The sequence below is a fragment of the Helianthus annuus genome, chromosome 12 (assembly GCF_002127325.2).
Source record: "Helianthus annuus cultivar XRQ/B chromosome 12, HanXRQr2.0-SUNRISE, whole genome shotgun sequence".
Lineage (NCBI taxonomy): Eukaryota > Viridiplantae > Streptophyta > Magnoliopsida > Asterales > Asteraceae > Helianthus > Helianthus annuus.
Window position 1 is genome coordinate 26,932,834 of NC_035444.2, and position 12,834 is coordinate 26,945,667.

The 12,834-nt window shown below is 36.5% G+C and overlaps 2 protein-coding genes and 1 pseudogene across 3 annotated transcripts; 1 reads left to right on the top strand and 2 right to left on the bottom strand.

Moving 5' to 3' along the window:
- Nucleotides 1–385: 385 nt before the first annotated feature.
- LOC110913165 lies at nt 386–1,118 on the bottom strand (annotated as a pseudogene).
- A 3,133-nt stretch (nt 1,119–4,251) lies between these two features.
- LOC110910204 (sarcoplasmic reticulum histidine-rich calcium-binding protein) lies at nt 4,252–6,362 on the top strand. Of its 2 annotated transcripts, none has more exons than XM_022154907.2 (3): nt 4,252–4,399; nt 5,083–5,169; nt 5,310–6,362. In XM_022154907.2, exon 3 carries the CDS (start codon nt 5,369–5,371, stop codon nt 6,203–6,205), a length of 837 nt encoding a protein of 278 aa, XP_022010599.1. In that variant the 5' UTR covers nt 4,252–4,399; nt 5,083–5,169; nt 5,310–5,368; the 3' UTR covers nt 6,206–6,362. The 2 variants fall into 2 exon arrangements, with proteins under 2 accessions (XP_022010599.1, XP_022010600.1); XM_022154908.2 differs by having other exon boundaries at nt 4,291–4,399; nt 5,344–6,362.
- Nucleotides 6,363–7,444: 1,082 nt separating this feature from the next.
- Nucleotides 7,445–11,462, bottom strand: LOC110910205 (fruit protein pKIWI502). Its single transcript, XM_022154909.2, has 5 exons — nt 10,745–11,462; nt 8,220–8,319; nt 8,046–8,141; nt 7,877–7,957; nt 7,445–7,783 (listed from the first exon to the last, which is right to left on the bottom strand). The coding sequence occupies exons 1-5, from the start codon at nt 11,302–11,304 to the stop codon at nt 7,721–7,723; spliced, it is 900 nt and encodes a 299-aa protein (XP_022010601.1). The 5' UTR covers nt 11,305–11,462; the 3' UTR covers nt 7,445–7,720.
- Between the last annotated feature and the right edge of the window lie 1,372 nt (nt 11,463–12,834).

Sequence of the window (12,834 nt, forward strand, 5' to 3'; positions counted from 1 at the left end):
TTATTTTTTTGAAAAAAAATATATAATTTAAAGATAAGTTACAAAAAAATTAATGTAGTTAGCTATTAAAGAGGAAGACTACAATTTAATGACCTATGTAGATTTACCAATGTACCCTTATAGTAAAATTAAATACTTATATTAAATGAAGTAAAATAAAACTTTCTTATTGGTTGAAATTTGTTCTTTTTTGAGTAAATTACAAGTTTTGTCCTTTATGTTTACATCAAATTTCAGGCGCTGTCCTTTTGGCCAAAAGTTTACATGCGGTGTCCTTTACCTTTCAAAATCTTGCACGTTTTGTCCTTTAGGCCAAACCTGGTCAGAAATCTCAGTTAAAAAATGTCATGTGCAATGCACATGAGGGTAAAATGGTCATTCCCTCTCACCGCCGGCTCTCCTCCACCGTATCCGTACTCGCACCGATTCTAGTTGACTCCGTCAATCCATATCCTTGCATAATCGTCACTCCAGGATACTTCTCCATAAAACCTTCCATCAACTCCTTACTCAACGGTGCTCCACCAGATAACACATACTTTAGCGTTTTCAAATCGTACTTTGACCTAATTTGACTGGCGGTGTTCACCAATGCCACCAGTATCGGCGGAACCAACAGCAGGTATGTCACGCCGTACCGTCCGATCGCCGATAACATCTCGTGGATCTCGAATTTTGACAAAACCACAACCGTCGCTCCTGACGCGATTAATCCGGTTGCGAACGCTACTAATCGGAACGGTGCAGAGGATCGTTTGTTGATTATTGTCTAGCTGAAACTGTCTGATAACCGTTTGAACCATGGTGATTAGATTCCGGTGAGATGAAATCACGCCTTTGCTCGCTCCGGTGGTGCCGGACGAGTATAAAAGCGTCGTCGTATCATCCTGCGTCACTCCCTCCTTAATCCATTTGCGATTCGATTCCGTTTTCATCGTTTCATCCAACGTATTCACGATCTTACCGATTTTACTGATTTTACCGATTCCGGGGTCAGATCCGATCAGTACGATCAGAATATTTGAATCGGAAAGTTTCGGAATGAGTTCGGAAGTTGTGAAAGCGAGTACTGGCTTTGAATCGGAGATTTTTGATTCGTACCTATGAATGAAATCCATGAAGATTCGCTGAAGTTCTACAATGATTCTGATCTAATCAAAACTACACCATCGATTTTTAGATCTGAAAAGTAATATTTTATATACTTATAAGATGCACATGACAAAGAATTGAGAGGGAATGACTATTTTACCCTCATGTGCATTGCACATGACATTTTTTAACTAAGATTTCTAACCAAGTTTGGTCTAAAGGACAAAACGTGCAAGATTTTGAAAGATAAAGGACACCGCCTGTAAACTTTTGGCCAAAAGGACAACGCCTGAAATTTGATGTAAACATAAAGGACAAAACTTGTAATTTACTCTTCTTTTTTCTTCTTACAAAAAATTTATTCTCATTTGAACTCTCCACTGAGTTCAAATGAGAAGAAACTTTATTTAAGAAGAAAAAAGAAGAAATTTCAACCAATAAAAATGCTTCATTTTACTTCATTTAATATAAGTATTTAATGTTACTATAAGGGTAATATGGTAAACCTACAAAGATCATTAATTAGTAGTATTTCTCTTTAATAGCTAACTACATTAAAAGTTGTAACTTATCTTCAAAATATATATTTTTTCAAAAAAATACAATAAAATAATTTAGAGTGTAGGATAAATTACAATGTGTAATATGATAAATTACAATGTGTAATATGATAAATTACGGGTTGTGGAGGATAAATTTCAACATGTGTAGGGTAAATTTCGAAAGGTGTAGGGTAACTTTTGATATGTGTAGTCAAAAAAACATTAGTGTGAAGGATGATAGTTTTTATGACTAATTAATTAGTCAAAGATGATAATAAATGAGATAAATGAAAAACTTTTTTTTTAACGGCAAATTTGGATCACTGACGAACCACTGGAGTATCATCGTGCCACCAGCAGAACCACCCGATCATATCCATCTCCACTAGGCAATAATGCCTATACACCAATTCAAGAGGAAACCCAATAAATATGGGAAAAACCCCCTTTGTGAGAATCGAACTCATGACCTAATGGTCATAAGCCTTATCCCACCACCAAGATACCACTTGGCTATAATGCCATGGGTAGATAAATAAAAAACTATTTAATGTTTTACAATTATACCCTTTGTTCTTTTTCTTCTCAATTAAATTTTCTTCTCAAATGAACCTTCCCCTATATATATAAATATATAAGTATTAACAAATAATAATGTTTTTGCAAAAAAGAATATTTTTCTATATATATAATAACATTTTGCACAAATCAACCTTTATATTATAAATAATCTTTTTGCACAAATCAACCTTTATGCTCTAAAAGACCATAGTACCCTCACATGTAAAGCATTTGAGGTAACTTAACTGAGTTTTTGGACGATGTTAGTTGTAAATGTTATAAAATGTTACAAAACATGAACATAAAGGTTGGATTTTGCCGATTTCATAGTGAAGGGTATGAAGTGTAGTTTAGATATAACAAAAAGGTTGATTTATGCAATTTTGACTTTTAGTTATTTGTTCATACATGTTTTATATAAAAAAAATTAACTCGTCATTTAATAAACTTTGTTATTTCTCATGTTTGGGGAAAGTCCAAATCCCACAAATTCAAGGTTAAGTGGTATCTAGGTGTAAAAAAAAAAAAAAATTGTTTTAAAAAATAAAAAAAAAGTTGAATGCCAAAAAAATTTGTAAAAAAAAAGTGAAAAACTTGTTAAGTAGTATCTAGGTGCAAACCCATTTACCTTTAAATTAGTAGGCATGTTAAACAACTAAACGTATTTACCCAACTAAACCCATTAACTTAATACTTTTTAATATTACACTATTAAATCCAATCAAATAAAACTAACAACTAACAAGTGGCGACAACAAACAAAAAAAAGTTTTCAACCTCAGATGAAGGGTAGAATCGAAGGGCTAGGGTTGACGAACCGTGACTGTCAATTGAAAAAAAAAATTGTGAACAATGTTAGAAGCCCATCCTTCTACACACCCAGGGATCCCAACTTCTAAAGGACTCCAAGACGGCCCTTTTACATCAAGATGTGCATTTATAAAAAAAAATGTTTCCGCACTTAAAGGTACACAAATCCGTTAACCAGATTTTTCATACTTATTATTAACCGAACCGGTTATCAGCTGACTTGATCAAAACTGGTTACAATAATAACTGATTCAGGGATATCCCCGCCCCAATCAACGCCCCAGTCCCCACAATCTTATGAAAAAGAATTGAATAAATCGGTTATTAACCGGTTACAATTATTAGTGGTGCACAAATCGGATTTTTTTAAAAACCGGTTCCGGGTATGGAACCGGGTTCGGATAGGATCGGGTTTTACAAAATCGGGTTTTTTTTTAAAACAGGGTCGGGTCCGGGTTTTCTACCAAAAATGTATACCCTATATACCCGGGTTCGGGTAGGGTTCGAGTCGGGTTTTATAAAACCCGGGTATTATAATACCCTATTTCCGGGTTCGGGTATTCATCGGGTAGGGTTCGGGTATGCATCGGGTTGGGAAAAAACCCGCACCAGGTATTAAATAAACCCGGCCGGGTATTAATGTTTCTTTATATAATGGGTTTATGTTGGGAATTGCACAAATGTAATTAATTGGAGCAAAACCACTCCCTTCTGCAGTAAATAATCTTCAACCACTCTCTGTTTTAAATGTCTTCGGTGTACAATAACAAATGTTACATCAAGTGCAGTTAAGCAAGGGGAGTAGGGGACAAAAAATAAAATCCACTTTGTGAGTGATATTCCCCCAAAACTTAAAAGCCCTCACGAAGCCCATAAGCTTAAACAAAAGTGGAATGTCCATAATTAGGTATGTGTAATCATATTTTCAAAGATGCATCTACTTAAAACTAGAGGTAGCTATATAACCGGGTATAAAAAAAAACCCGGTTCCGGGTATTTATAAAACCGGGTTTCGGGTATAAACCGGGTATAAAAAAAACCCGGTTCCGGGTTCGGGTTTTAGATCAAATAAGAATACCCGGTCCCTACCCTATGGGTAGGGTCGGGTTCGGGTATAGAAAACCCGGTTTTTATAATACCCGGTTCTGAGTTTTTTTTCCGGGCCCGGGTTCGGGTTTTTTGTGCACCACTAACAATTATACTAACCGGTTTTTTACACCCCTAGGCCCTATCCACTCATTGGGCCGGGCCAGACTAGCTGTAACTGAAAACTCGGACCCAAAAGTCAACACGGGTTGATTGTGCATATTTATACCGACGGAGAATCTCTACTCATAACAAATTACCAAATCCGATCCAAAACCTCTCCTCTTCTTCTTCAAGATTTCCTCAAGGTACGTAAATTTTGATTCTTTTTGTCATTTGCTGTGTTTCGCTAATTATAATTATATGTCGGCTGCTTGTTTTTGTGGGGTGATCGTTGACTAGCTACTAATTTTCGTCAACTGAAGGTTTTTTTTGATGAATTTAGGGTTTTATTGGATGTATTTGTTGATGAATCGAGCTTTAGGGATGTGAATTTTACTGAATGAATCTATCTATTAATGCTTTATCTGTATCTAGGGTTTGGTGTTAGGGTTTGATATTATAAAAGAAATATGGTTTCAAATTTGGATGAGTTATCTGTGTCTAGGGTTTCACTTTTAGGGCTTGGGATGGAACTAGGGTTTTATTGGATGTATTTTATGATGGATCATGGATCAAGCTGTTGTGATTTTAATTTTCTAAAAGAGGACAAATTATCTAAATGGAGTTTAAAATTGGATGGGTAACCTGTATTTAAGGTTTCGTGTCGATTGTCGAATAGAGCTTGTATTTCATAAAAAGGATTGAGCTTTCACCGCTTAGTTCTTTGACATGACCACATGGGTTGAAACTTACTTCATTCGCGTTATATGTATAGTTGTTTCTAGTGTTTAATTTGGTTATACATTGTCTTTATTCGGTTAGCCGTTTTTAAACTATTCAATTTATCTTGTGGCCGCCTAAAAGGGATATTTTTGTGGCGTTCTTGCAGATTCTTTCATATTCGGACGGTCGCAAGTTTGGGATTTTGTGTTCTTAAGTAAATCTCAAACTTTGGCGTGTTGCCTGTTTAAATAAGGTAAGAGTCCCAAACTTATTCTTGCTTTTCCATTTAAAGGAATTTTCATATTCTTAGTCTCGTTGTTTAGCTGATTTTAGAATCGGTGAGATTGCATTTTTATGATAGAGTAACTAACATTGTATCATTCTCTCTTTGAGATGAACTTCTGGTCATCATCATACCATAATGCAGATATTAGTTTGGTATTTACATCTGAATGGACGGCAAGACGTTTACTCAGTTGGTTGAAGAGAAAAAGAAGCGCGTTTTGGCAAAAAAAGAAGCCCCTTTGAAATGGCAGCAGAAGCTTGAAGCGGCCATTGAAGCCAACGAAAAGAAATCGAAAAGGCATAAGAGAAGATCCGTGTCATATGATAGTGGCAACCAAAGTGAAAGCAGCCAGGAGGTCAAAAAGTCAAAGAGGAAGAGTCACAAGAAACATCGGAAGCATGGTGACAATGAGAAGAAAGAGAAGAGATCAAAACGCAAACCAAAAAGGAAATCTTCAAGTGATAGTGATAGTGACGGTTCATATGAAAGCGAATTGGAAGAACGTAGGAAAAAGCGCGCTCACAAGAAGCGTAAGCATCGTCGTTATTCGAGCTCCGACTCTGATGATTCGGGCTCTTCAAGTGATGAAGATGAAGGTGCGATAAAGCGAAGGAGACACTCGAATCATCATAAACATCATGATAGACGAATGAGATCAAGGGATTTGGATTCTTCGAGTGAAGAATATGATGATGGTAGAACGAGGAAGAGGAGGCATTCAAGGCATCATCATCACAAACATCATCGACGTTCGGATTTGAGTGATTCTCATGATTCTAGCTTTGAAGATGGCGTGAGAAGACATGATAAGCGCCATCGTAAGTCATATAACCATGAGTTGAAGTCCGATTCTGATAACAAGGATCATGACCACCGCCACCACAACCATAAAGATGATTTGGATGAACCACATGACAGAAATGACAAGCAGCGAGATGGACCTGATGTCACGGGAAATCCAGGTGTGGATAGTGATGAAGCCGAAGAGGGTCAAATTGTCTAAGTTACAGTTTGTTGTCATTTGTAATGAACCTGTTCTTACATGTTTTTTTACGACGCTTAACCTTTTAGTGGGACCCCTTCCTGTTCTTGTGAACTCGTCAACATTGTAACGAATCATTTAAAACTGTTTTAACCATGGGAATCTGCATGTTTCTTCACGTCTGCTAAACATCTTTTATGCTGACAGGTTGATGTCCAACCAGGTTCTGTGATTATGTAATTACCAATGGCCTGTTGAGGATCGACTGTTCCTGATTGGCTGATTCTACATTCTCTAGACCGCTACTGGTCTGAAGTTGTCAAGAGATGATGATGGCAGTGTTGTAGAAACTGATTTATGACACCTTGGCCAAATCAGCATCTAGCCGCTAAGATTTTGCCAAATTGGTCAATCTAGGTAGTAAACGTCAAAATCAGTCAAATTCATCAAAAATCACCTAAAATCGGACCTAGTCGGTCAAAATTGAGGTCAAAATTGGATCATAATTCAAAAATCGCATAAAATCGGTCAAAATTGGATCATAATGGGTCAAAATCGGACCAAAGCGGTAAAGTAGAACGAGTTCTTACCTCTATTTGAACCAAAATCGGACCTACAACCATCTCCATTGTGCAAAATCGAACCCCATTGAAGAACGAATCGATTAGATGAAGTGAATTTGAGGCTTGGGTTTGTGTTTTAGTGTGTTTGATGAACAGTGGAGAGGGGGAAAGAGGCGTATGATGAATGGGGGTGGGAATTAGAAGTTATTAAATTTTGGTATTTTAACACTTAACCCTCCTCTATCTTTTACGAGTTCACATATGGTTCCTAAATCTGTAAATTTATATATGAGAAGTATAAAATTAACTATATATTTATATTTATTTGTAAAATTATACATAAAAAGTCCATTATTAATCCCCAGATGGTACCTCATTGCCCGACTTGCGCCTAGCAATCTCTACAACACTGGATGGTGGTGGTTCTTGCAGCAGTTTTCAAACCAAGTGGTCACCAAGATTCAACTTTAATTCAACTTTACACATCTAGTCAGTTAGATCTCGTTCCAGATCAAACTGGAACGAAAATGAAGTGATCACCAAGATTCAACAACACAGTATTTGAACCGATAGAAGCTAGTTTGGCTTAGTTTGAGTCGGTCCGCATAGTAATTGTGCTCAACCCAAGATCTTTATTATAAAAGAAGCTAATGGGCAATGAAGAATCTACACTATTTTAAGTGAAAAGCCACACTGATGCCCAGTAAATTAAAACACAAGTAACAAAATTTGAATGCCATTCTACAATGTGCATGGTACAAAACTTGGATCATCATCTTCTACATAAATTAAGGTACATTCTATTTGGGCTTGTAATCTTTCTGAACAACAGAAAACCCAATGTGCTGCGTATTTATGTAGGTAACAACTGTAAATTTACATCTAAAAAATGATGTTATTCTGTGATCCCAGACTGAGAGATGCTTGACACTCAGCATTATGGGATGAATGAAACAATCCACTAAACTGGATCTCAGAAGTTCTTCAAGATCTTCTCACCGGGTACACCATTGCCAACAAGAATAGAAGTAACTTCCTGCAAAAGGCATTCATTCGGTTACTTTTTAAGACAGACTTTAACAAGTTAAACAAAATGCAAGAATTTCAAGAGCTAGAAGATAAAACTAACCTCTGCCATTTGTTTTTGGCCACAAAGCAGAGCACCTGTTGAATCAGGTGCGTAAAGTTGTTTCGCTCTAGCAAAAGCCGCCTGACATGTAGACATTCACAAGGAAAGATATAGGAAACAAACCTTACAAGAATGAAACAAAAGTACAAAACATGGATACAATTTGTACCTGTACATAGCCAGCTTCACCGGCCCAACCATCATCAGGCTGAGACAGCACGGGAACAATGGTAACTCCGGAAGACTCCCAGGCTTTGAATCTATCCTGCAATGGTTGAAGAAAGCTATATTAGAATCGTTTAAGGAAAAATATAAACGGAAAATTAGGGATTAAAAATAAAACCTGATAAGCCATTCTTTGAAGGTTTCTTGCACCGTAATATAATCTCACGTCTGATCTCTTGTCCACGCTAAAGCCTGATTCGATTAAAGATCGAATGGGGCTGCATAGCATAATTTGTCACAAATGAGTTGATTGTAGAGAACCCAACCAATAAAACAGTCACTTAATCATCCAATATATCAAAATGCTTATTATAACATTGGTATAATGTATGTGGAGGCTACCAAAACATTCATCTATTTTAAACTACCCATATTTGAAACTACTTTATACGCCACCAAGGTATGTATATGATTTTATTTATACCGATTTAATAGCTTCGCTATGTTTGTGGGATTTATTGGGTACAGTTGTTGTATACCGATTCTGGCCCAAAACATGCCGGAGGACAAAATTGCCCTGTAAAATTTTGGAGAAGACAAAAATACATTTCATGATGTCTTAACTTGTTGTAAATTATAGTTATTGTCTTCACATAAATAAACTGGGGGTAATTTCATAATCTAGCTATTTTTGTCAGAATTCGTATAAGTGTAGCTAAGGGTAATGGTAATGACCTGAAACACAACACGAACCCAACAAAAAAACAACCAAATTTTGGGTTGTAGGCTTGTAGCATAAACAAGTTGTGCTCAGGTTGGCCCCTTTAACCCATTTATTACAACCCGTTTACACTTGATCACAACTAACTGAATATTTATTACCTGCCAACCCAACTGACTCACTTAGATAAATGGGATACACAGATTGCGTTAAGATTACGCAACTTTAAGTGTGTTTAGGGTTAAGGTTAATGTATTTGACACAAATAAATGTATAGGTTGTGTTCAAGTTCATCAAGTCAACCCACCAAGTGTCAACCCAACATGATTGTCACCCCTAAATGAAATAAGAAAATATATTTTTGGTTACCAACCAAAATATAAATACTTGGGTGGTCCATACATTCAGTTTAATCAATATGCAGCCTTAATGAGAAATATCAAATACTTTACATTCCTCCTAGACTATTTTCATGTGAAAAATCATTTCAGCACTTAGGGGCTGTTTGGTCGCCTCTTAATGATTCCATTAAGAGGCTACCTCAGAATCAGGTTAAATTTTACAATGACAAATTTAACGTTAGACATAAAATATCATTTCCAATCCACCTCTCGCCCTTCAAGGTTGGTACACCATTAAGAGGCTACCTCTGAATCAGGTTAAATTTTACAATGACAAATTTAACGTTAGACATAAAATATCATTTCCAATCCACCTCTCGCCCTTCAAGGTTGGTACACCATTAAGAGGCTACCTCTGAATCAGGTTAAATTTTACAATGACAAATTTAACGTTAGACATAAAATATCATTCCCAATCCGTCTCTCGCCCTTCAAGGTTGGTACACCATGTATTCTAACAGCTTTCTGACTATTAAAGCTGGTGTATCTTCCATAGTAACATACATTAAATCGACAACAAGGCATCATCTATGAAAACACAACTCAAACCTTGTTACATCTTAACATTTCCCATAAGTTTATATCTCTTATCAAATGGAATAATTCATAGCTTCTGCTAAAAAGATTGCAAAGTTTTTTGCAATCAGACTCACAGGGAGCAGCCTCTCTATCCAACGGGGTAGAGGTTAGGTTTGCCCTCATCTCACCCTCCCCTGACCCTCCTCTACAAGTGAAATATTACTAGGTACGTTTGTTTGTTTATATGTTTTCTTATGCTCGATAAGACACCAACACTAAGCTTACAGAAATCCTGAGTAATCTATGGGGAAGATGAAGCAATTACTAAGAACTTTTGTTCAACCGAATAACAAGTTATTAAGTGGACCATGCGGAAGAAGATGAAAACATGAAGCAATGCTATTGTTGTCTATGTTCAATCCATCTGCAAATATACAGCAATCTAGGGCAATAATACCATATGAGCTAACATACATACTGTTTAACCTGTCAATATATGAGCAAAAACATTTGCATAATCATCATATAAGTTTCAAATCTAGGGCAGCTTACAGAGCTATACCTAATTCCGGATCCAGTTGCGAAAATTAGAACCGACTAGTAATCCTCATTCCTCAAGAGCCCTCATCTCACCCTCCCAAACCCTACTCTACAAATGGAATATTACTAGATACATTTGTTTGTTCTTCTGTTTATCTATTTGCTTATGCTCGCTAAGAGCCTAAGACACCAACACTAAGCTTGCAAAAATCCAGAGTAATATATCGGGTAAGATGAAGCAACTATTAAAAACTTCTGTTCAACTTCAACCAAATAGAAATTATTAAGTAAACTATGCGAGAAGATGAAATCATGAAGCAATGCTATTGTTGTTCATGTTCAATCCATCCGCAAATGTATAGCAATATAGAACAATTATCAGTCGTTTTGCATCATAACTAACAGATCAAATAATTCAAATACAAGCGTTTCATCACCATAATCTAAACACTACACAAACATACTGTTTAACCTAATCATCACATAACTTTCAATCTCAAACAAATCACAAAAAAATCATACCTAATTCCAGATCCAGTAGCAAAAATAAAAACAGACTGATAATCCTCCGGTGGAGATATCTGATCCACACCAAATCCTTTCCCCATAACCGGACTCAGCTCCACAACATCTCCTTTTCCGAGACCACACAACAGCTCCGCCGTAGATCCAGCGATACTTTTAACCAAAAACTCAAACACACCGTTCGTAACCGCCACAGACGGAGGAGAAGCGATGGCTAAAAACGACGGTTTCTCCACGTTAGGGATCCGGATCTGGAGATATTGACCGGCAACGGTGTACGTTGACGCCAGATCTGGAGAATCGGAGACGTCAATTGTGACGTGGAAGAGAGATTCAGCGGCAGGTTTTACTCCGGCGAGAGGTGAGGGAGTCCAGAGCGTGGTGTCCGGTTGACGGACGGCGGCGGAGATGGCGAAGGAGCGGGAGCGGCGGCGGATAGGGTTTATATGGCGGAGGATGGCGGCCATGGGGAATGATTGTGTGCGGTGAGGTGCATGGGAGCTGAGGTGAGGAAGAGGGAGAAGGTTTGGTGAGGAGAGAGTGGTGGTGAGAGACATTTTTTGTGTTTATTTTTAGGGTTAACGCCGCCGTGAAAGGTGGACTGAGGGCGGCGGAGGTTAAAATGCGCAGGTGTGTATTTTGTTACGTACACGTGGCATGGTTGTGGATATGGCGATCTCGATTGTTTGGTTGCGACCAATTAACGGGGTGTTTGGGATCAAGTTTATAAAAGATATTAAAAAAAATGTTTAAATGTTGTGGTAAATGTATGGGAAAATGAAAATTATCAATATAAACATGTTAGACTAAGAAAATTAAAAAATCATAAATTGATATGTATATTTAGCCGTTATCAAAATATACATATTTAAAGATAGTCAATCAGAAGATGTCAAATAGGATTCGTCGGCTAAGACAACTAGAATTTAGTTGGCACAAAACCTTAAAAAGCACGATAACGTCCAAAAAAAAAATTAATAAAAATAGCATGTGTAAAACGCAGGCTAATTCAGTCGGCGACTAAACACGTGAGGTTAAATCCTAATCGTGAGCTAAATTTACCCACATTTTACACATGGTTTAATTTGACTGGCTATTTTGTGGACCTCTTTTTAATTCACCATGAGTTTTTGTTTAGGTTAAGCCTTGGCCTTTTCAACCGATGAATCCTATTTGTCAATGCAGCTACAAATAAAACAGACTAATATGTAACTAATGTAAAATACACGGAGATAGAAAGAATACATCCTGAAACTAAATATGTAACAAATGTAATTGTAAGACTAAAGCTAAGACTTTCACAATTGAAAACGGAAATCTACAACCTTAAATTGACTCTTGAATATCCAAAAGATCACATTGTTACACTCCAATATGTTACTTTTAGAGTTTGACCTATAATATCTATTATAAAGAATCGTGGCGCATCTTACATACATATGATATTGGAATTTGTACTTTGCTTCACATACCATGTACTTGATGAGTTGAAGTTCTTGGTCTCTTCTTACATAAATTTACATTTCTATGTACTTAAGGTTTACATACCCGTAATATTAGTCTTCAAATATAGCATCACACGCCTATATATGTACTTCTCCATGTATTACAAATCGTTAGTATCTTTCACTTTTTTGAACGGCAAATTTCTTTTAATTTTTGTCGTCTGTGAAACTTGAAATCAATACCTCCCCTCTCAGACCTAGGTGTTTAATGGTTGTGTCATCACCAATGGACCACTACCACATTGATACCATCTTTCATTTTTAACTTGATTTCTACGTTAATCACTAATGGGGGAAATTATCATGCAAAATGTAATGTAAAGCAATTAACTATCGTATTTAGTGTTTTCTGCATAACTCAGGTAAATAATCATATACAGCATGTATACTAAAATTATATCAAATATTAACCACTTAAACTTTGCATAATCTCAATAGTTCATCATCTAAGTACCTTAGAAATTGAACTAATTTAAACTTCCACTACTCATACTCCACATAATCTCAATAGTTCATCATCTAAGTACCTTAGAAATTGAACTAATTTAAAATTTCAATACTCATACTCCACATAAATGAAGA